This window comes from Scyliorhinus torazame, chromosome 16 (assembly GCF_047496885.1).
Source record: "Scyliorhinus torazame isolate Kashiwa2021f chromosome 16, sScyTor2.1, whole genome shotgun sequence".
In the NCBI taxonomy this organism is placed as follows: Eukaryota; Metazoa; Chordata; class Chondrichthyes; order Carcharhiniformes; family Scyliorhinidae; genus Scyliorhinus; species Scyliorhinus torazame.
Genome location: NC_092722.1, coordinates 32,518,113 through 32,535,616, shown reverse-complemented (window position 1 = coordinate 32,535,616; position 17,504 = coordinate 32,518,113). Strand labels below are relative to the sequence as shown.

The 17,504-nt window shown below is 48.0% G+C and overlaps 1 protein-coding gene across 1 annotated transcript; it reads right to left on the bottom strand.

Moving 5' to 3' along the window:
* Nucleotides 1–14,890: 14,890 nt before the first annotated feature.
* On the bottom strand, nt 14,891–15,977 carry LOC140392672 (small nuclear ribonucleoprotein-associated protein B-like). The gene has a single exon (XM_072478179.1). The coding sequence runs from the start codon at nt 15,859–15,861 to the stop codon at nt 15,151–15,153; it is 711 nt and encodes a 236-aa protein (XP_072334280.1). The 5' UTR covers nt 15,862–15,977; the 3' UTR covers nt 14,891–15,150.
* Nucleotides 15,978–17,504: the final 1,527 nt, after the last annotated feature.

Sequence of the window (17,504 nt, the reverse complement as noted above, 5' to 3'; positions counted from 1 at the left end):
TTAGCAGGGAGATAGCTCAGGTAAAAGACAGCAGAGGTGGACTGGTAGCCGAACCCAAAAAGGTTAAGCAAGCACTTGAGGCCTTCTCCCGGGGACTATATACCTCCGAGCGCCCCGACGGGAACTTGGGGATGAAACAGTTGCTCGACGGACTGGACATGCCAATGGTGGGGACGATAGACAGAGGGAACTGCAAGCACCAGTAGGACTGGGTAAGGTCATGGAGAGCATCAGCTCCATGCAGGCACGGAAGGCGCCGGGACCCGATGGGTTCCCGGCGGACTTCTATAAACAATTCGCACCAGCTCTTGCCCCGCACCACAGGAGGTGCCCACAGACTCGCTAGCAAGGGGCACTGTGCATCCTAAGCTAACACAGGCCTCCATGTCGCTGATAGCCAAAAAAGAGGAACACCTGACGGAATGCGGATCATATAGACCCATTTTGCTGCTTAACGTAGATGTGAAAATACTCGCAAAAGCCCTGGCCAAGTGACTGGAGAACTGCATACCAGAAGTGGTCGCGGAGGACCAGACGGACTTTGTCAAAGATAGACAGCTAACTGCAAACATCAGACGAATGCTGAATGAGATACTTACCCCATCCGGGGACAGAACACCAGAGGTGATCGTCTCCATGGACACAGAAAAGGTCTTCAACAGAGTCAAATGGAAGTACCTCATTGAGGTACTGGAGAGGTTTGGGCTAGGGTGAAACTCCTGGACAACTCCCCCAAAGTGAGCGTTCGGACCAACACCACCAGCTCTGAATGCTTCCAGTTGCACAGAGGCACCAGGCAGGGATGCCCCCTGTCCCCGCTCCTGTTCGCCTTGACAATTGAACCCCTGGCAATCGCTCTGCGAGACGTGAGAGGTTGGAAGGGTATCCGAAGAGGAGGCAGAGAGGACAAAGTCTCAGTCTATGTGGATGTCCTGCTCCTCTACATTTCAGACTCGCAGAACGGCTTGATGGAAATCATGAAGCTCCTGGAAAAGTTTGGGGCCTTCTCGGGTTACAAACTCAAAAGTGAGGTACTCCCGGTGAACCCGAAAGGGGGAGGGACAGAGCTGGAAGGTCTACCATTCAAAATAGCCCAAAACGAATTCCGCTACCTGGGGATGCAGATAGCCTACGACTGGACACGGATCCACAAGTGGAATCTGACTAGTCTGGCGGAGGAAGTTAAAAGTACCTAGAGAAATGGGATGCACTCCTGCTTCTCCTGGCAGGGAGGATGCAGACAATCAAGATGAACGTACACCAAGGTTCCTCTTCCTGTTTAGATCCACATTGATCTGTTTAAAAAAGGAGGTAGGCAGAAAGCGGGTAATTATAGGCCAGTGAGCTTAACGTCGGTCGTAGGGAAGATGCTGGAATCTATCATCAAGGAAGAAATAGCGAGGCATCTGGCTGGAAATTGTCCCATTGGGCAGACGCAGCATGGGTTCATAAAGGGCAGGTCATGCCTAACTAATTTAGTGGAATTTTTTGAGGACATTACCAGTGCGGTAGATAATGGGGAGCCAATGGATGTGGTATATCTGGATTTCCAGAAAGCCTTTGACAAGGTGACACACAAAAGGTTGCTGCACAAGATAAAGATGCATGGCATTAAGGGGAAAGTATGGATAGAGGATTGGTTAATTAATAGAAAGCAAAGAGTGGGGATTAATGGGTGTTTCTCTGGTTGGCAATCAGTAGCTAGTGGTGTCCCTCAGGGATCAGTGTTGGGCCCACAACTGTTCACAATTTACATAGATGATTTGGAGTTGGTGACCAAGGGCAATGTGTCCAAGTTTGCAGACGGCACTAAGATAAATGGTAAAGCAAAAAGTGCAGAGGATACTGGAAGTCTGCAGAGGCATTTGGATAGGCTAAGTGAATGGGCTAGGGTCTGGCAGATGGAATACAATGTTGACAAATGTGAGGTTATCCATTTTGGTAGGAATAACAGCAAAAGGGATTATTATTTAAATAAAATATTAAAACATGCTGCTGTGAGAGAGACCTGGATGTGCTAGTGCATGAGTCACAAAAAGTTGGTTTACAGGGGCGACAGGTGATTAAGAAGGCAAATGGAATTTTGTCCTTCATTGCTAGAGGGATGGAGTTTAAGACTAGGGAGGTTATGCTGCAATTGTATAAGGTGTTAGTGAGGCCACACCTGGAGTATTGTGTTCAGTTTTGGTCTCCTTACTTGAGAAAGGACGTACTGGCACTGGAGGGTGTGCAGAGGAGATTCACTAGGTTAATCCCAGAGCTGAAGGGGTTGGATTACGAGGAGAGGTTGAGTAGACTGGGACTGTACTCATTGGAATTTAGAAGGATGAGGGGGGATCTTATAGAAACATATAAAATTATGAAGGGAATAGATAGGATAGATGCGGACAGGTTGTTTCCATTGGCGGGTGAAAGCAGAACTAGGGGTCATAGCCTCAAAATAAGGGGAAGTAGATTTAGGACTGAGTTTAGGAGGAACGTCTTCACCCAAAGGGTTGTGAATCTATGGAATTCCTTGCCCAGTGAAGCAGTAGAGGCTCCTTCATTAAATGCTTTTAATATAAAGATAGATCGTTTTTTGAAGAATAAAGGGATTAAGGGTTATGGTGTTCGGGCCGGAAAGTGGAGCTGAGTCCACAAAAGATCAGCCATGATCTCATTGAATGGTGGAGCAGGCTCGAGGGGCCAGATGGCCTACTCCTGCTTCTAGTTCTTATGTTCTTATGATCTTCATCCCCAAGGCCTTTTTCCAAATAATAGATAAAATGAATATAATGTTTGTATGTCGGGGGTGGGGGGGGAAGCATCCAAGAACCCCTAAGACAACACTGCAGAGGAGAAGAAGCATAGGCGGCCTGGTTCTTCCGAACTTGCAATACTACCACTGGGCGGACACAGCTGAAAGGGTGAGGGGATGGGTAAGGGAACCGTGCATGGAATGGGTGAGGATGGAGGAGTGCTCCTGCACGGGAACGACCCACGAGCCCTGGCCACGACAGCGCTCCCATCCCCGCCGGCAAGCGCACATCCAGCCCATTGGTGGTAGCAATGCTGAAAACGTAGAACCAGATGAGACAACACTTAGGCTTAACGGAGGTGTCCACCATAGCCCCATGTGTGGTAACCACAGATTCCCATCAGCCATGCTAGACACCACCTTTAAGAGTTGGAGACAGGACGGGGGGAAACTAGCGATTAGGGACCTCTACATGGGGGTCAGACTTGCACCCTTGGAAGAGCTGATGGAGAGACTGGAACTACCAAAAGGATAGGAGCTCCAATATTTATAAGTCAAAAATGTTTCCTGCAAGTAGACAGCGAGGTACCCTAGGGCCCCGCGAGACAATGTTGGAGGAGCTACTGGACGTGGACAGTGTGGAGAAAGAGAACTGTGAGGATATATACGGACAACTTTTAGAAAGTGCGAGAGCCCCACTAGATGGAGCAAGACAGAAATGGGAAGATGAACTGGGGACGGAAGTAGGCTGGCATCTCTGGAGCGAAGCACTAAGTAGGGCCAACTCCACCTCCTCCTGCGCCTCATACAGTTTAACGTGGTGCACAGAGCTTACCTAACCATAACCCGAATGAACAGGAGGTGGAGGACTGCCTCTGGCTTGTCGGGTTCTGGACAGCCTTGTTTGAGGAAACGCAATGTCTAAGGTTGTGGGGGTGAGCATGGAGCTGAGCCCGAAAGTGGCAGTCTTCGAGGTTTTGGACCAGCCAGAATTTCATGTGGGGAAGAGGGCCGATGCCCTTGCTATATCGACTCTTTGGGGAGAAATTGTCATCCTTGTTTTCAAATCCCTTCATAGCCTGGTGATCCCTATCTATTTCTGTAACCTCTTCCAAGCATACAACTATCCAAGATATCTGTACCCCTCCATTTCTAATTTCCTGCACATCCCCAATTTAGTCACTCCTCTGATGACTGCCTTCAGTTGCCGGTGCCCTAAACTCTGGAATTTTCTCCTGAAACCTCTCCACCTCCCAACCCATCCTTTAGATGCTCCTTAAAACCCATCTCTAATGAGGATTTTGGTTATTTGCCCTATTATCCTTTTATGTAGGTCAGTGTCAAAGTTTGTTTGGTAATGTTCTTGTGAAGGGTTTTGGAATGTTTTGCTATGTTAAAAGTGTTATACAGACACAAATTGTTGGATAGAGGCTGTTTATTTTGGTGTAAGGATGAAAACCACCACTGAGTGGATGGGTGCTGTATTAGTAAGAAATTCCTATTTAAAAGTCTGATTTTAGCATACAGTTTTGGGGCTAATTGCTGATTGTCATGATTTGTACTTGCCCAGAGGTGCGAAAGCAGACACTTGCAGGTTTATCACTCAAGCGCTGATTAGAAGCACTTTCATGCATCATACATAGTTTCCTGCATTCACTTCTACTGAAGATGGGGAGTGCGTTTTAAAAATTAATTTACAGTAAGTGAGCACCTCTGGCTAGGCCAGCATTTATTGCCCACCCCTAATTGCCCTTGAGAAGGTGGTGATCAACAGCCTTCTTGAACCGTTGCAGTCCCTGTGGTGTAGATACACCCACCATGCTGTGAAGGACAGATGGCTGACTGCAACATTTTTCAGGATGGTGCAGGGACCAAGGGAGAGGGTGCGCAGATTCTTGGATATGGCACTGGGGGTCCTGGTGCAACAGATCCAGAGGAAGAAGAATGTTCTACACCCACAGGGAGGAAGAACTCCACCTTTCTCCCTGTCCATCTGTCAGCTCTTTTCTGCTCTCTTGGCCCCAGGTCTTCCTCCTCTCATTCCTACTCTAGACCAAGTAAACTTCCCATGAACAAGCACTCCCTTTCTTCTTGCTCTAAAAGGTGTCCAATAAAGTAGAGAAGATTACTCACTGACCAGGTAATTCGGTTTCATAGTTCTGTTAGTGCTCATGCCAGGAAGCCTCAAAATCATAATTTTTTTAATTCATTGGACATGGGTGTCCCAGGTTGTGCCAGCATTTACTGCCCGTCCCTAATTGACCTTGAGGGGGCAGTTAAGAGTCAACCACATTGCTGTGGATCTGAAGTCACATGTAGGTCAGACCAGTTAAGGATGGCAAATTTCCTTCCCTAAAAGACATTAGTGAACCAAATGGGTTTTTACGGTATTCGACAATGGTTCCATGGTCATCATTAGACTTTTAATTCCAGATTTTTATTGCATTCAAATTTCATCATCTGCAGTGGTGGGATTCGAACCCGGGTCCCCAGAGCATTACTCTGGGTCTCTGGTTTACTAGTCCAGTGACAATACCACTATGCCACCGCCTCCCCAAATGTCAACTGAAATGTTTCTGGTCACCTTCGGAATGGCCTATATGGCACATCCTGACTGACAGGGCTCGAATGACAGGGTGTGCCATGCTTGCTCCAAAAAGCATGATAGATTGGCATCAAATTAGCATTCTTTGACATCGCAATCAGCCATTTTGGACTGTGCAGGTTCAGGCCATAATTGCAGGAGTTCCTCAGGCTTCATCAGTGGTCTTCTTCCATTATAAGGTCAGAAGTTGGAATGTTCACTGATGTTTGCACAATATTCAGCACCATTCGCAACTCATCAAATGCTGAAGCAGTTCCCACCCATATACAGCAAGAACTGGACAACATTTGAGGCTTGGACTGATGTGGCAAGTAACATTCGCGCCACACAATTACTAGTGAATCGTTCCAGGCTGGAAAAGGTAATATTAGCAACATCTTACAATTTGCTTCCAATCACTGCATCAGAGAAATGACAGAGGCCTGTATAAAAAGGGAGGTGACTTCATCATCTTCTCACTGTCCAGAGAAGGAGGAAGAACTTTGCTCTGGAAGAGCTGTCTGAGAATGGATACCGAAGGTGGAATTTTTCAATATTTGTTCTAAGTGTCGGTCTTGGCGAGAAAATCGTAGAGAATCTCACCTGTGCCATCAGCGGGAAAAGTCGGTGTACGTTCATTCTTTTCTTTCACAAGTTGCACACCGCGCCCATGGCAGCCAACCTCTGATTCGCTTACCCTACTACAACTTAATTTGCTGCTATCAGTGGGGCGCATCATTTAAATGCCTCCAGTGCGATCCCCAGCACTTGTTCCAAGTCCAATTGGGGGGATGGCTGCCAGAAAGACTACACCACGCTTTACTGAGGGAGCTTTCAGCAAGCTTCTCGATGAGGTCTAACAGAGGTGGGAGACCCTTGATCAGACAGGCGTGCCAGAGCTGCTGGAGCTGCAAAAGCAGAGTCGTGTCTAGCAGGAAGGGAGGTCAGCATTTCTCCTCAGACTGCAAGGCCGACTGGAGGGGGTTCCATCACCTTCTCTCTGAGGAAATGGTGCTGTCATTACGATGTAATGAGGCCAACACTGCGAGATGATGTCTGCAGTGGAAACTTTGGTGCAGGACGTGTACTCCACTGGTGATGTCCACTTAATGGTTCAGCTCATGACCTCCATGGCTGAGGGCATGGGCTCCATGGAGTAGGCTTCAAATGCATTATGTAAGCACCAGTGGGAATCGACGAGTGCCAGCGCCAGAGGGTGGCGGATCATCTGGATCTCAATCCAGCTGCCCCTTCATCCCATGGAGGAGCCCAAGGGCCCCTAGGTACCCGTAGGGAAGAGAATCAGCAGGAGCGCAGCCCAGGGCCTTCCACCTAGGAGACCGTGGGGATGTCCAGCCCATTTGAAACCTCCTCCCTTTGAGCGACACACTTCCAGTCCTGCACACCGAAGATGAAAGCACTGCAGCACCCATGTTGCCCAAAAGCAGACCAGGACACGTAAGGTCCCGGCTTCACAGGTCACACCCACCCACGTCATCTCAGGAAACAGGACGTTGAAGTCAGGAGGTCGCATCATCCTCAGCTGTGGATCCTGGGGATACACCTAGACATTGCAGCGGAAGGGTTGAAGGCTAAGAAAAATTAAGCACATAGCAGGCACGGATGATCCTGGACTAGAAGAGATAAGTCACCAGTGTACTAACTAGCTTGTACTAAAAATAACATTAAATAGTCATCAAGTGTCCCCCCACACTCATGTCATGGCGCCATGCTCCGCCAGCCCCCATGCAAACTCACCGTATCCTCCCTCCGCACTGAGAGAATGGAGTGCGATGGTTCTCCCGCCTCCTGCACCGACGCAGTAATGCCGCACTGACCCTGTCACAGGCGCACCCCAAAATCACAGCCATCCAGGGGAAGATCCCCCCCTCCCAGAACAAGGGCAGCACGGTAGCATTGTGGATAGCACAATTGCTTCACAGCTCCAGGGTCCCAGGTTCGATTCCCCACTGGGTCACTGTCTGTGCGGAGTCTGCACATCCTCCCCGTGTGTGCGTGGGTTTCCTCCGGGTGCTCCGGTTTCCTCCCACAGTCCAAAAGATGTGCAGGTTAGGTGGATTGGCCATGATAAATTGCCCTTAGTGTCCAAAATTGCCCTTAGTGTTGGGTGGGGTTACTGGGGTATGGGGATAGGGTGGAGGATTAGACCTTGGGTAGGGTGCTCTTTCCAAGAGCCGGTGCAGACTCGATGGGCCGAATGGCCTCCTTCTGCACTGTAAATTCTATGATAGACAATGTTCAGGCCTCTCATGTCTGCCAACATTATTAAGCATCGAGGATGCCATGGACTGAAAGCTTGCGAGGGACTGCCCACCTCGTCAATAGGTGAAGATACACACCAGGACCCCTGACCTCAGAGAAATCAGTAGCAGCTGAGAAGTGTAATTCAACCACTCTGTATTCAGGCAGGAGTCAGACATTCGCAGAGGATAAGAGGAGCATCGGTCTGTCCTCACTGCAAGTCGTCATAATTCTCCTGCAGCATCCATTAATATTGCTTTTGCGCCCTGCCAATGACGGGACAGGTGAGAAAATGTTACGCCCCATGGGGAGTGTGGGGGGAAGGTCCTGCCACCCTAGCCCCAGTCGCCCCCAAACCAAGAGGTATGTCTCCTGCAGAAAGACTTACTCTGCTTCTAAGCTCCTGAGGTGTGACCTCACTTCTGTTAAGACCATAAGACATAGGAGCAAAATTCGGCCACTCGGCCCATGTAATGTAATGTAAATCGCTTATTGTCACAAGTAGGCTTCAAATGAAGTTACTGTGAAAAGTCGAGTCTGCTCTGCCATTCAATCATGGCTGATATTTTTCTCATCCCCATTCTTCTGCCTTCTCCCCATAACACCTGATCCCCTTATTAATAAAGAACCTATCTTTCTCTGTCTTATAGACACTCAGTGATTTGGCCTCTACATCCTTCTGCGGTAAAGGATCGTCCCTTTACTCTGAGCTTGTGTCCTCTGGTTCTAGTTTTTCTTACAAGTGTAAACATCCTCTCCATGACCACTCTATCCAGGCTTGCAGTATCCTGTAAGTTTCAATAAGATCCCCCCTCATCCTTCTAAACTCCAACGAGTACAGTCCCAGAGTCCTCAAACTTTCCTCATACGACCAGCTCTTCGTTGCAGAGATCATTCTTACAAACCTCATCTGTGGCTCCACACACAGACAGGTGACCCAAGCTGGGAACCGAACCTGGGACCCTGGAGCTGTGAAGCCACAGTGCTAACCACTGTGCTACAAATGTGAGGTAATGCCTGCCGTTTCGCCAACTTGGCTCCAATATCCTGATATATGCGGACCTTGTTCCCCTGCCATTCGCTCATGTGTGTTTCTCCCTTGCCCAACGCAAATTTATGGAGTCTCATGATCACCGCCTGTGGCGGCTCCACAGCTCTCAGCTTCTGCCTCAGAGACCTGTGTGCTCTGTCCTATTCAGGGGATTTGACCAGCACCCCCTCCGCCATCAGCCCCGCCAGCATTTTTGAGGCGTACCTCGTGGCATTCACACCCTCCACTCCTTCTGGCAGGCCCACTATCTGCAACAATATTGGCATGTTATTTCTGCCTTCTCGAGATGTTCTCCCGGCTCCTCCACCTTTGCCCTCAATGGTTTGCAAAGGTCTCCTAAGAGTCCCACCTCTGCCTCCAGTGCCACCGCTCGATCATTATGATACAAAGTCACCCCTTCAGTCTCTCGGATCTGCGACCCCTGCACCTCCAAATATTTCTCCACCCGCTCCATCGAGCTCTTCAGGGGTGCCACAGCTCCTTCAATGGCTTTCGAGCAGTCCTTCCACATCTCCTTCCTCTGCTGGCAGAACTCATCCTTAATAAAAAACATCAACTGCTCCATCTGGGGCTTTCCCATTTGCCCCAGTCCTTCCCCCTCTGCCATCCTTCCACTGGATGCTGCACCACAGGTTTCCTCCAACTCCTTGGCCAGGTCTTTCACCATCTTCTGCCGGGTTTGATAACCAGCGGACATGAAGTTAAGCTAACTAGTCTATAGTTACCTGCCTTTTGTCCACCTTTTATAAACCGTGGCATCACATTTTCTGTTTTCCAATCTGATAAAACCATCCCAGCATCCAGAGTCCAGCGAATTTTGGTAAATTACCATGAGCGCTTTTGCTATTTTCCCTGCCACCTCTTTTAGTACCCTGGAATGCATTCCATTAGGGCTAGGAGACGTGTCTACCTTTAGCCCCATAGCTTGCCCAACACTATCTCCTTAGTGATAATCGTTTCTAGGTCCTCACCTACTATATCCTCCTTGCCAACAATTATTGGCATGTTATTTGTGTCTTCCACTGTGAAGACCGACACAAAATACCTGTTCAGTGCCTCAGCCATGTCCTCATTTCCCATTATTAAATCCCCCTTATCATCCTTTAAAGGACCATTGTTTACATTAGCTACTCTTTTTTTTTGTTGCATATATTTGTAGAAACATTTGCTGTCTGCTTTTATGTTCTGAGCTGGTTTACTCTCATAAATCTGTCTTACTTTTCTTTATAGATTTTTTCGTGGCTTTCTGTTGACCTTCAAAAATTTCCCAATCCTCACGGCGCTGAGGTCCCAGGTTCGATCCTGGCTCTGGGTCACTGTTCGTGTGGAGTTTGCACATTCTCTCTTGTGTTTGCGTGGGTTCCGCCCCCACAACCCAAAAATGTGCAAGCTAGGTGGATTGGCCACGCTAAATTGCCCCTTAATTGGGAAAAATGAATTGGGTACTCTAAATTTAAAAAAACAATTCCCAATCCTTGAGTTTCTGCTAATCTTTGCCTCTTTGTATGCCTTTTCTTTCAGTTTGATACCCTCCTTTATTTCCTTAGATATCCATGGCTGATTATCCTTTTTCCTTCAGTCCTTTTCACTGGTATGTGCTTTTTATGAGCACTGTGAAAAAACTCTTTGAAAGTCCTCCACTGTTCCTCAATTGTCCCACCACAAAGTATTTGCTCCCAATCTACCCTAGCCAACTCCTCCCTCGTCCCATTGTAGTCTCCTTTGTTTAAGCACAAACACCGGTATTGGATTTTACCTTCTCACACTCTATCTGTATTTTAAATTCAACCATACTATGATCGCTCCTTTCGTGAGGAACCCTATCTATGAGATCTGTAATTATTCCTGTTTCATTACACAGGATCAGATCTAGGATAGCTTGCTCCCTTGTAGGTTCCATTACATACTGTTCGGGAAAACTATTGCGGATACATTCAATGAACTCCTCCTTAAGGCTGCCCTGATGGACCTGGTTTGACCAAACGACATGATGATTAAAATCCCCCATGATAATTGCCATACAATTTTTACATGCACCAGTTATTTCTTTTTTTTATTGCCCGTCCCACCATAATATTATTTGATGGCCTATAGACTATGTCTATCAGTGATCTTTTATCCTTACTATTTCTAATTTTAACCCTAATGGATTCAACCTTTTTCTCTATAGAACCTACATGATCTCTCGCTACCTTCCTGATGTCATCCTAAAATATCGTGCTACACCATCACCTTATCTTCCTGCCTGTCCTTCCGAATAGTCTGATACCCCTGGGTATTTAACACCCAGTCATAACCATCTTGCAACCTTGTCTTTGTAAATGCCACTAAATCATACTCGTTTGAGATGATTTGTGCCGATTTCAACTCATTTATCTTGCTTTGAATGCTACAAGCATCCAGGTAATGTGCCTTTATGCTAGTTTTAATATGTTCTTTTTGAACCCTAACACCTCCTGAGTTGTTCTTCACTTCATCTTTTTTCACCAGTTCAGGTGATGCTTTTGGTGCTGCACGGTAGCACAGTGGTTAGCACTGTTGCTTCACAGCACCAGAGTCCCAGGTTCAATTCCTGCCTTGGGTCACTGTCTGTGCGGAGTCTCCATGGTCTCCTCGTGTCTGCGTGGGTTTCCTCCGGATGCTCCAGTTTCCTCCCACAAGTCCCGAAAGACTGCTGTTAGGTAATTTGGACATTCTGAATTCTCCCTCTGTGTACCCGAACAGGCGCCGGAATGTGGCGACTAGGGGCTTTCACAGTAACGTCATTTCAGTGTTAATGTAAGCCTACTTGTGACAATAAAGATTATTATTATTACCACTCCCGGGGGAACCTACCTTCACCGACACCTTTTCGTCAGAATTAGACCCAATATTGGGTAAAAAGAGCTCTTTTCTATGCCTTTGAGCAGGTGCTGCCCTATGAGCGACCACTCACACAATGGCCGCCACCGGAAGTCCCCTAATACTCCTACTTCATGAGAAATATCCCAAGCTTAAAGCATTGGTGCTTATACTGGCCGTAAGGGCACTATAAAGCAGCCAAACCCACAAAATGAATTCTGTGCAAGACCAAACTTCTCCAGGGCCTTGAAGAGGTACTCCCACTGTACCCTGTCGAACGCCTTCTCCGCATTCAGAAACGCAATCACTCTGGTTCGGAAACCAGAGGTAGGGAAAGGACAACATTCAATAATTGCTGGACATCAATCGATAATTGTCGACCTTTAATGAAACCTATCCGATCATCTGCTATCACCTCTGGAATACATGGCTCCAAATGTAGCGCCAACACCGTAGCTATTTGGCGTTGAAGTTCAGGAGAGAAATGGGTCTATAAGAACCACACTCCATGGGATTTTTGTTTTTTTTTCAAAATGAGGGATATAGAAGCCATGGAAAGCGTAAGGGGCAAGGACCCTCGCGGTAAGGAGTGTTAACCATGTCCACTATCAATGGTGCTAACAGGCTTGCGAATTTAAAAATTTTTATTTTTTAAATTTATTTTATATTTTTCCAATTAAGGGTCAATTTTGCATGGCCAATCCACCTACCCTACACATCTTTTGGGTTGTGGAGGGGAGATCCACGCAGACACGGGCAAACTCCACACGGACAGTGACCCGGGGCCGGGATAGAACCCAGGTCCTCGGCACCATGAGGCAGCAGTGCTAACCACTGAGCCACCGTGACGTCCTCTGGCTCGCAAACTAACTGTAAAATTTGAAGGGAAACCCGTCAAGACCAGGGTCCTTACCTGACTAGATCGATCCAATGCCTTTCAGTGCTTCCTCCGGGCTCAACAAGGCCACCAACCCCTCCTGCCTTTCTCGCTCCATGATCGAAAAGGACAACACATCTAAAAATGATAACATGACCAACTTATTTTCCGGAAGCTCTGACCTATAGAGGTGCCTATAAAAGGACTCAAGCGCACCCAAAATTGCATCCCATCGACCCTTCAGTGGCATTATAACAGCAGCCAAAGAATAATACAATTTATTCTCTACTGTAGCAAATAATAGACAATAAATCTTGATCTTCATTCAGCTGTTTTTCCTCAATTCCCAAGATAAAGGCACACACTGATATAGGTCTGCTGAGATTTTGCACTAAACTATTGAATACAAAACACCATTTGTCAGAAATTGCAGTAGACCGCAAGAGTTTAGCACCTTTGATCATTATCATTAATATATATGAAAGTATTTATTTATTTCCAAATGTTCTTACTTAGTGAAGTATCAGGAGAGCAATGTTCTGCCTGGGAAGTTTATTGTTTATGTTTCAAGAACAATAAATCTGGCACACTTTTAATTTAATGTTATTTGTCTTCACTAGTGATGTTTACAGGATTACCAGTATTACTTCCAAAGTTTGTAAACTATCTGTGGAGGTTTACATCATTGCAAGATTATTCAGCATTATTAATAAACTCATGCATTTTTTTTCACTGCTTCAATCTATTAGTATCAAGGGCTGATAACTGGAATGCATTTAGAACAGATCGAAACAGCATAGAAGCCAACTATTAGGCCCATTGTGTCTGTGCTGGTTCTTTGAAAGATCTGTCTAATTAATCCCACTGCACTGCAAATGTTTGCTTTTCAAATATTTATTGTTATAACCTGCCTGCTTACCATTGGCTGGGGACTAATGACAATCCCACAATCCTGTGGGAGTATGAGCTTCCCCAATGAGGGGACGGAGAAATCATTAGCAGACTCCCTGTATAAATAAAGCTGGCCAGTTTGGAACCAGCAGGAAGGGGTAAGCAGCAAGCGAAGTTGCTGCTGCTGTTGTATATATATATATATAGTAAATAAATGTTATTTCTTTGTATCCTTGAAACTTGTGCTGGATTCTTCGTGGCCCTCACAAAACTGGCGACGAGGGTTAAAGTGAATAGCTGTCTACTTAGATGACGTTTTGATCACAGGGGCGTCGGAGCAGGAACATTTGGAAAATTTGGAGGCTGTCCTTAGATGCTTTTCGGAGGCTGGAGTCTGTTTACGTCGCATAAAGTGCGTCTTTCAGGCGAAGGAAGTAGTCTACCTGAGTTATCGGGTGGACCGCGAAGGTTTGCACCCCGTCGCAGAGAAGGTGCGCACGATTCAACAGGCCCCCGCCCCGACTGACACTTCGCATCTTTGTTCTTTTCTCGGCCTCGTAAACTATTACGGGAAGTTCCTCACCAATCTGGCAACTACGCTAGCCCTGTTGCACCTTCTGCTAAAGAAAAATCACACCTGGGTTTGGGGTCAGCCGCAAGAAACCGCTTTCCGGCGGGTAAAACAACAATTGTTGTCTGGGTTACTAACCCACTATGATTCTGGAAAGCCTTTGCTCGTCACATGTGATGCATCCCCGTATGGTATTGGGGCCGTCCTGTCCCACAAGATGGAGAACGGGGCTGAGCGGCCGATAGCTTTCGCCTCCCGCACATTGACTGCAGCGGAAAAAAAGTATGCGCAGATCGAGAAGGAGGGCCTGGCAGTGGTCTTTGCGGTGAAACTTTTCCACCAGTATGTGTATGGCCACCACTTCACTATCGTGACTGATCATAAGCCTCTTCTGGGACTTTTCAGAGAGGATAAGCCAATACCGCCCATTGCTTCCGCACGGATCCAGCGCTGGGCTTTGTTGCTCACTGCATACGAGTATTCTCTGGCGCACAAACCAAGGACGCAGATAGCGAATGCCGATGCACTGAGCCGATTGCCTTTATCGACTGGTCCCATGTCGACCCCCACGACCGGTGAGGTGGTTGCAACCCTAAATTTTATGGACACCTTGCCTGTCACGGCATCACAGATACGTGAGTGGACCCAGACGGAGCCAATCCTGTCAAAGGTTCGACACATAGTCCTGTATGGTGGGCAGCATAGACAGCTCCCAGGCGAGTTGTGGGCATTTTCCTCCAAGCTGTCAGAATTCAGCGTCGAAGACAGCATCCTCTTGTGGGGGACGTGTGTGATTGTCCCGGAAAAAGGACAGGAGCTGATACTAAGAGACTTGCACAATGGGCATCCAGGTGTGACCAAAATAAAAATGTTGGCCCAGAGTTATGTTTAGTGGCCAGGCCTCGACGCCGACATTGAGAAGGTGGCCCAAAACTGCTCCATTTGCCAGGAGCATCAGAAGCTTCTGCCGGCCGTGCCCCTACATCACTGGGAATGGCCAGGGCGGCCTTGGGCGCGCTTGCATGCGGATTTCGCCGGCCCTTTTCAAGGATCCATGTTCCTTTTATTTATTTATTTATTTTTTATTTTTCATTTTACCAAAACCTTTTAATAAAAATGTCAAATATTACAATAAAAAGCAAACACAAATCTCATCAGTTCTATAGTAATGCCAATCTACTCATTAAAGTCTCAGACGTTTCAGTGATTGCATTGCAACCACCAGCCATTATAAATGGCAAGATTCGGAAAGTCTCTGCTCAGGACACCACCCCCATTACAGCAGTCAAACATCCCACATAGTCGATCAGCCCCAACATCTTGGTTAGTTTTATTCTCATGGCCTTGGTGGTCGCATGCCAGGTGGTGGAGGACCTCGCATTCCTGGTGGCGGGGGTCGCATTCCTGGTGGCATCCCCATTGGTGCTCCGCGACCAAGAGGCATTCCCATCTGTGGACCCTTTGGTGGCCTCATACCAGGAGGAGGGCCCATCATACCTGGAGGTGGAGCTCTACTTCCCATTGGTGGTGGGCCTCCACGACCTGGTGGATATTGTTGAGGCGCTGCTGCGATACTGGATGTGACGGCAGCCGCTGCAGCAGTTCCACGTGCCTGAAGTGTCATCACCTTCTGAGATGGTCCTCCCACTCCTCGGACAGGACCCGATAATCCAGCTGGGGCCTGTGGCATTGGTGCTCCAGCAGGAACGCCACGACCTGCTGCTCGGCCAATTCCGGGACCTCCAGCAGCACCAGCAAGAGGCACGCGAGCGATTCCAGTATCTTTGGGAGGAGGTCCTTCCACAGTCATGGAAACCAGGGTTTCACCTCGAAGCAAGACCAGTCCAAGCACACGTTTCTCCTCACGTTCGGGCTGCTTGGAGTTTTTTGGCTTGATCTTCCGGAATTCATCGCAGTCACAGAGGATGAGGTTCATGTGTTTATCAAAAGCCTTGAAGGTTCCAATGAAAATGCGCCCGTCCTGAAGGATGCATCTCATTCTGTAGTCGATATGTTGAAGCATCTTGCTGCTCTTACCCACCGTCATGATTGCGGGCGGGATGGGCGCACAACCCGACGGATTAAAGAAAATAAAAAAATATTCCTGCGAGCGGCGGCAGGTAGACAAGACTCGCGCGTGGCAACCTGGGAAAACCAGAACCACGCCCACCCTGCGAACAACAACTGCGCAGGCGCCCATGTCCCTTTTATTAATCGACACCCAGTCTAAATGGCTAGAGGTGCGTAAGATGCTAGGCACAACGTCCTGCGCAACAATTGAGGAGATGCGTTTGTCTTTTAGAACGCTTGGCCTCCCCGAGGTGCTGGTCACGGATAACGGCACTCCATTCACCAGTGAGGAGTTTGTGAGGTTCATGAAGATGAACGGCATACGCCATATCCGCACTGCCCCTTACCACCTGGCTTCAAATGGGTTGGCGGAGCGCGCAGTGCAGACATTCAAAAGAGGCCTAAAGAAGCAGTCTTCCGGGTCGATGGACACGAGACTGGCTCGCTTTTTGTTTTCGTATAGGACCACCCCACATGCGGTGACTGGGATAGCTCCCGCAGAACTCCTAATGGGCTGGAGACTTCGCACTCGCCTTAGTATGGTTTTCCCAGACATTTGCGCAAACGTACGCCGCACACGAGAATGGCAGGGACTGGGTTTTTCTCGGCATCAGCTGATTCGGCAGTTTGCGCCCGGTGACCCAGTGTTCGTTTGCAATTTTGCTGGTGGTGCCCAGTGGGTCCCTGGCGTAATCTTTCACCAAATGGGCCCTATATCTTACCAGGTGCAAGCCCAGGGTCGTCTCCAGCGCAAACATGTAGACCATGTTCGGTCCAGAAGACTATCCCTTCCAAAGATTCCCCGCCCCCGGTGCTCATTTCTACAGCCACAGAGACCAGAGACAATGGAAAGTAGTCCTCACAATCTTCCTCTGGTGCCTCACTCAAAGCCTGCGCAGGTCGTTACAGAACCCCGTAGAGACAGAGACGCCGAGATGACAGAGGCAGCAGACTCTGACTCCGAGATGGAGACACAGGACGCATCAGAGGGGGAATCCTCGGGCCCACAGGCCGTGAATGTAGAACCGTTACGCCGTTCATCACGGAAGCGCCGGCCTCCGTCTCGTTACACGCCGCCCGATCCAGCGCCTCGTGCAAATGGTGTCCGGCCTGCGGCAAAACAAGTCCGATGCCCTCCTTCGCCAGGGTCTTTGGTGGATTCCTTGGACTTTGGGGGGGAGGGATGTTATAACCTGCCTGCTTACCATTGGCTGGGGTCTAATGACAATCCCACGATCCTGTGGGAGTATGAGCTTCCCCAATGAGGGGGGTGGAGAAATCATTAGCAGACTCCCTGTATAAATAAAGCTGGCCAGTTTGGAACCAGCAGGAAGGAGTAAGCAGCAAGCGAAGTTGCTGCTGCTGTTGGATATATATGTTATTGTAAATAAATGTTATTTCTTTGTATCCTTGAAACTCGTGCTGGATTCTTCGTGGCCCTCACAAAATTTATCCAATGCCCTTTTAACCGTTTCAGTTGAATCTGCTTTTTCCTGTTCAAAATATTTAAATCCTACTGCAGTGCACCTAGACAATAGGTAGACATCTTTCTGATCAATTACTGATCTCTAGTAGTTAGACTGAATAGCTCAGGGTGACTTCCCTTCAGTTTATCTTTCC

Excerpts from the sequence above, each read along its gene's own strand:
- LOC140392672 (XM_072478179.1), bottom strand. The coding sequence starts at position 15,861 with ATGACGGTGGGTAAGAGCAGCAAGATGCTTCAACATATCGACTACAGA.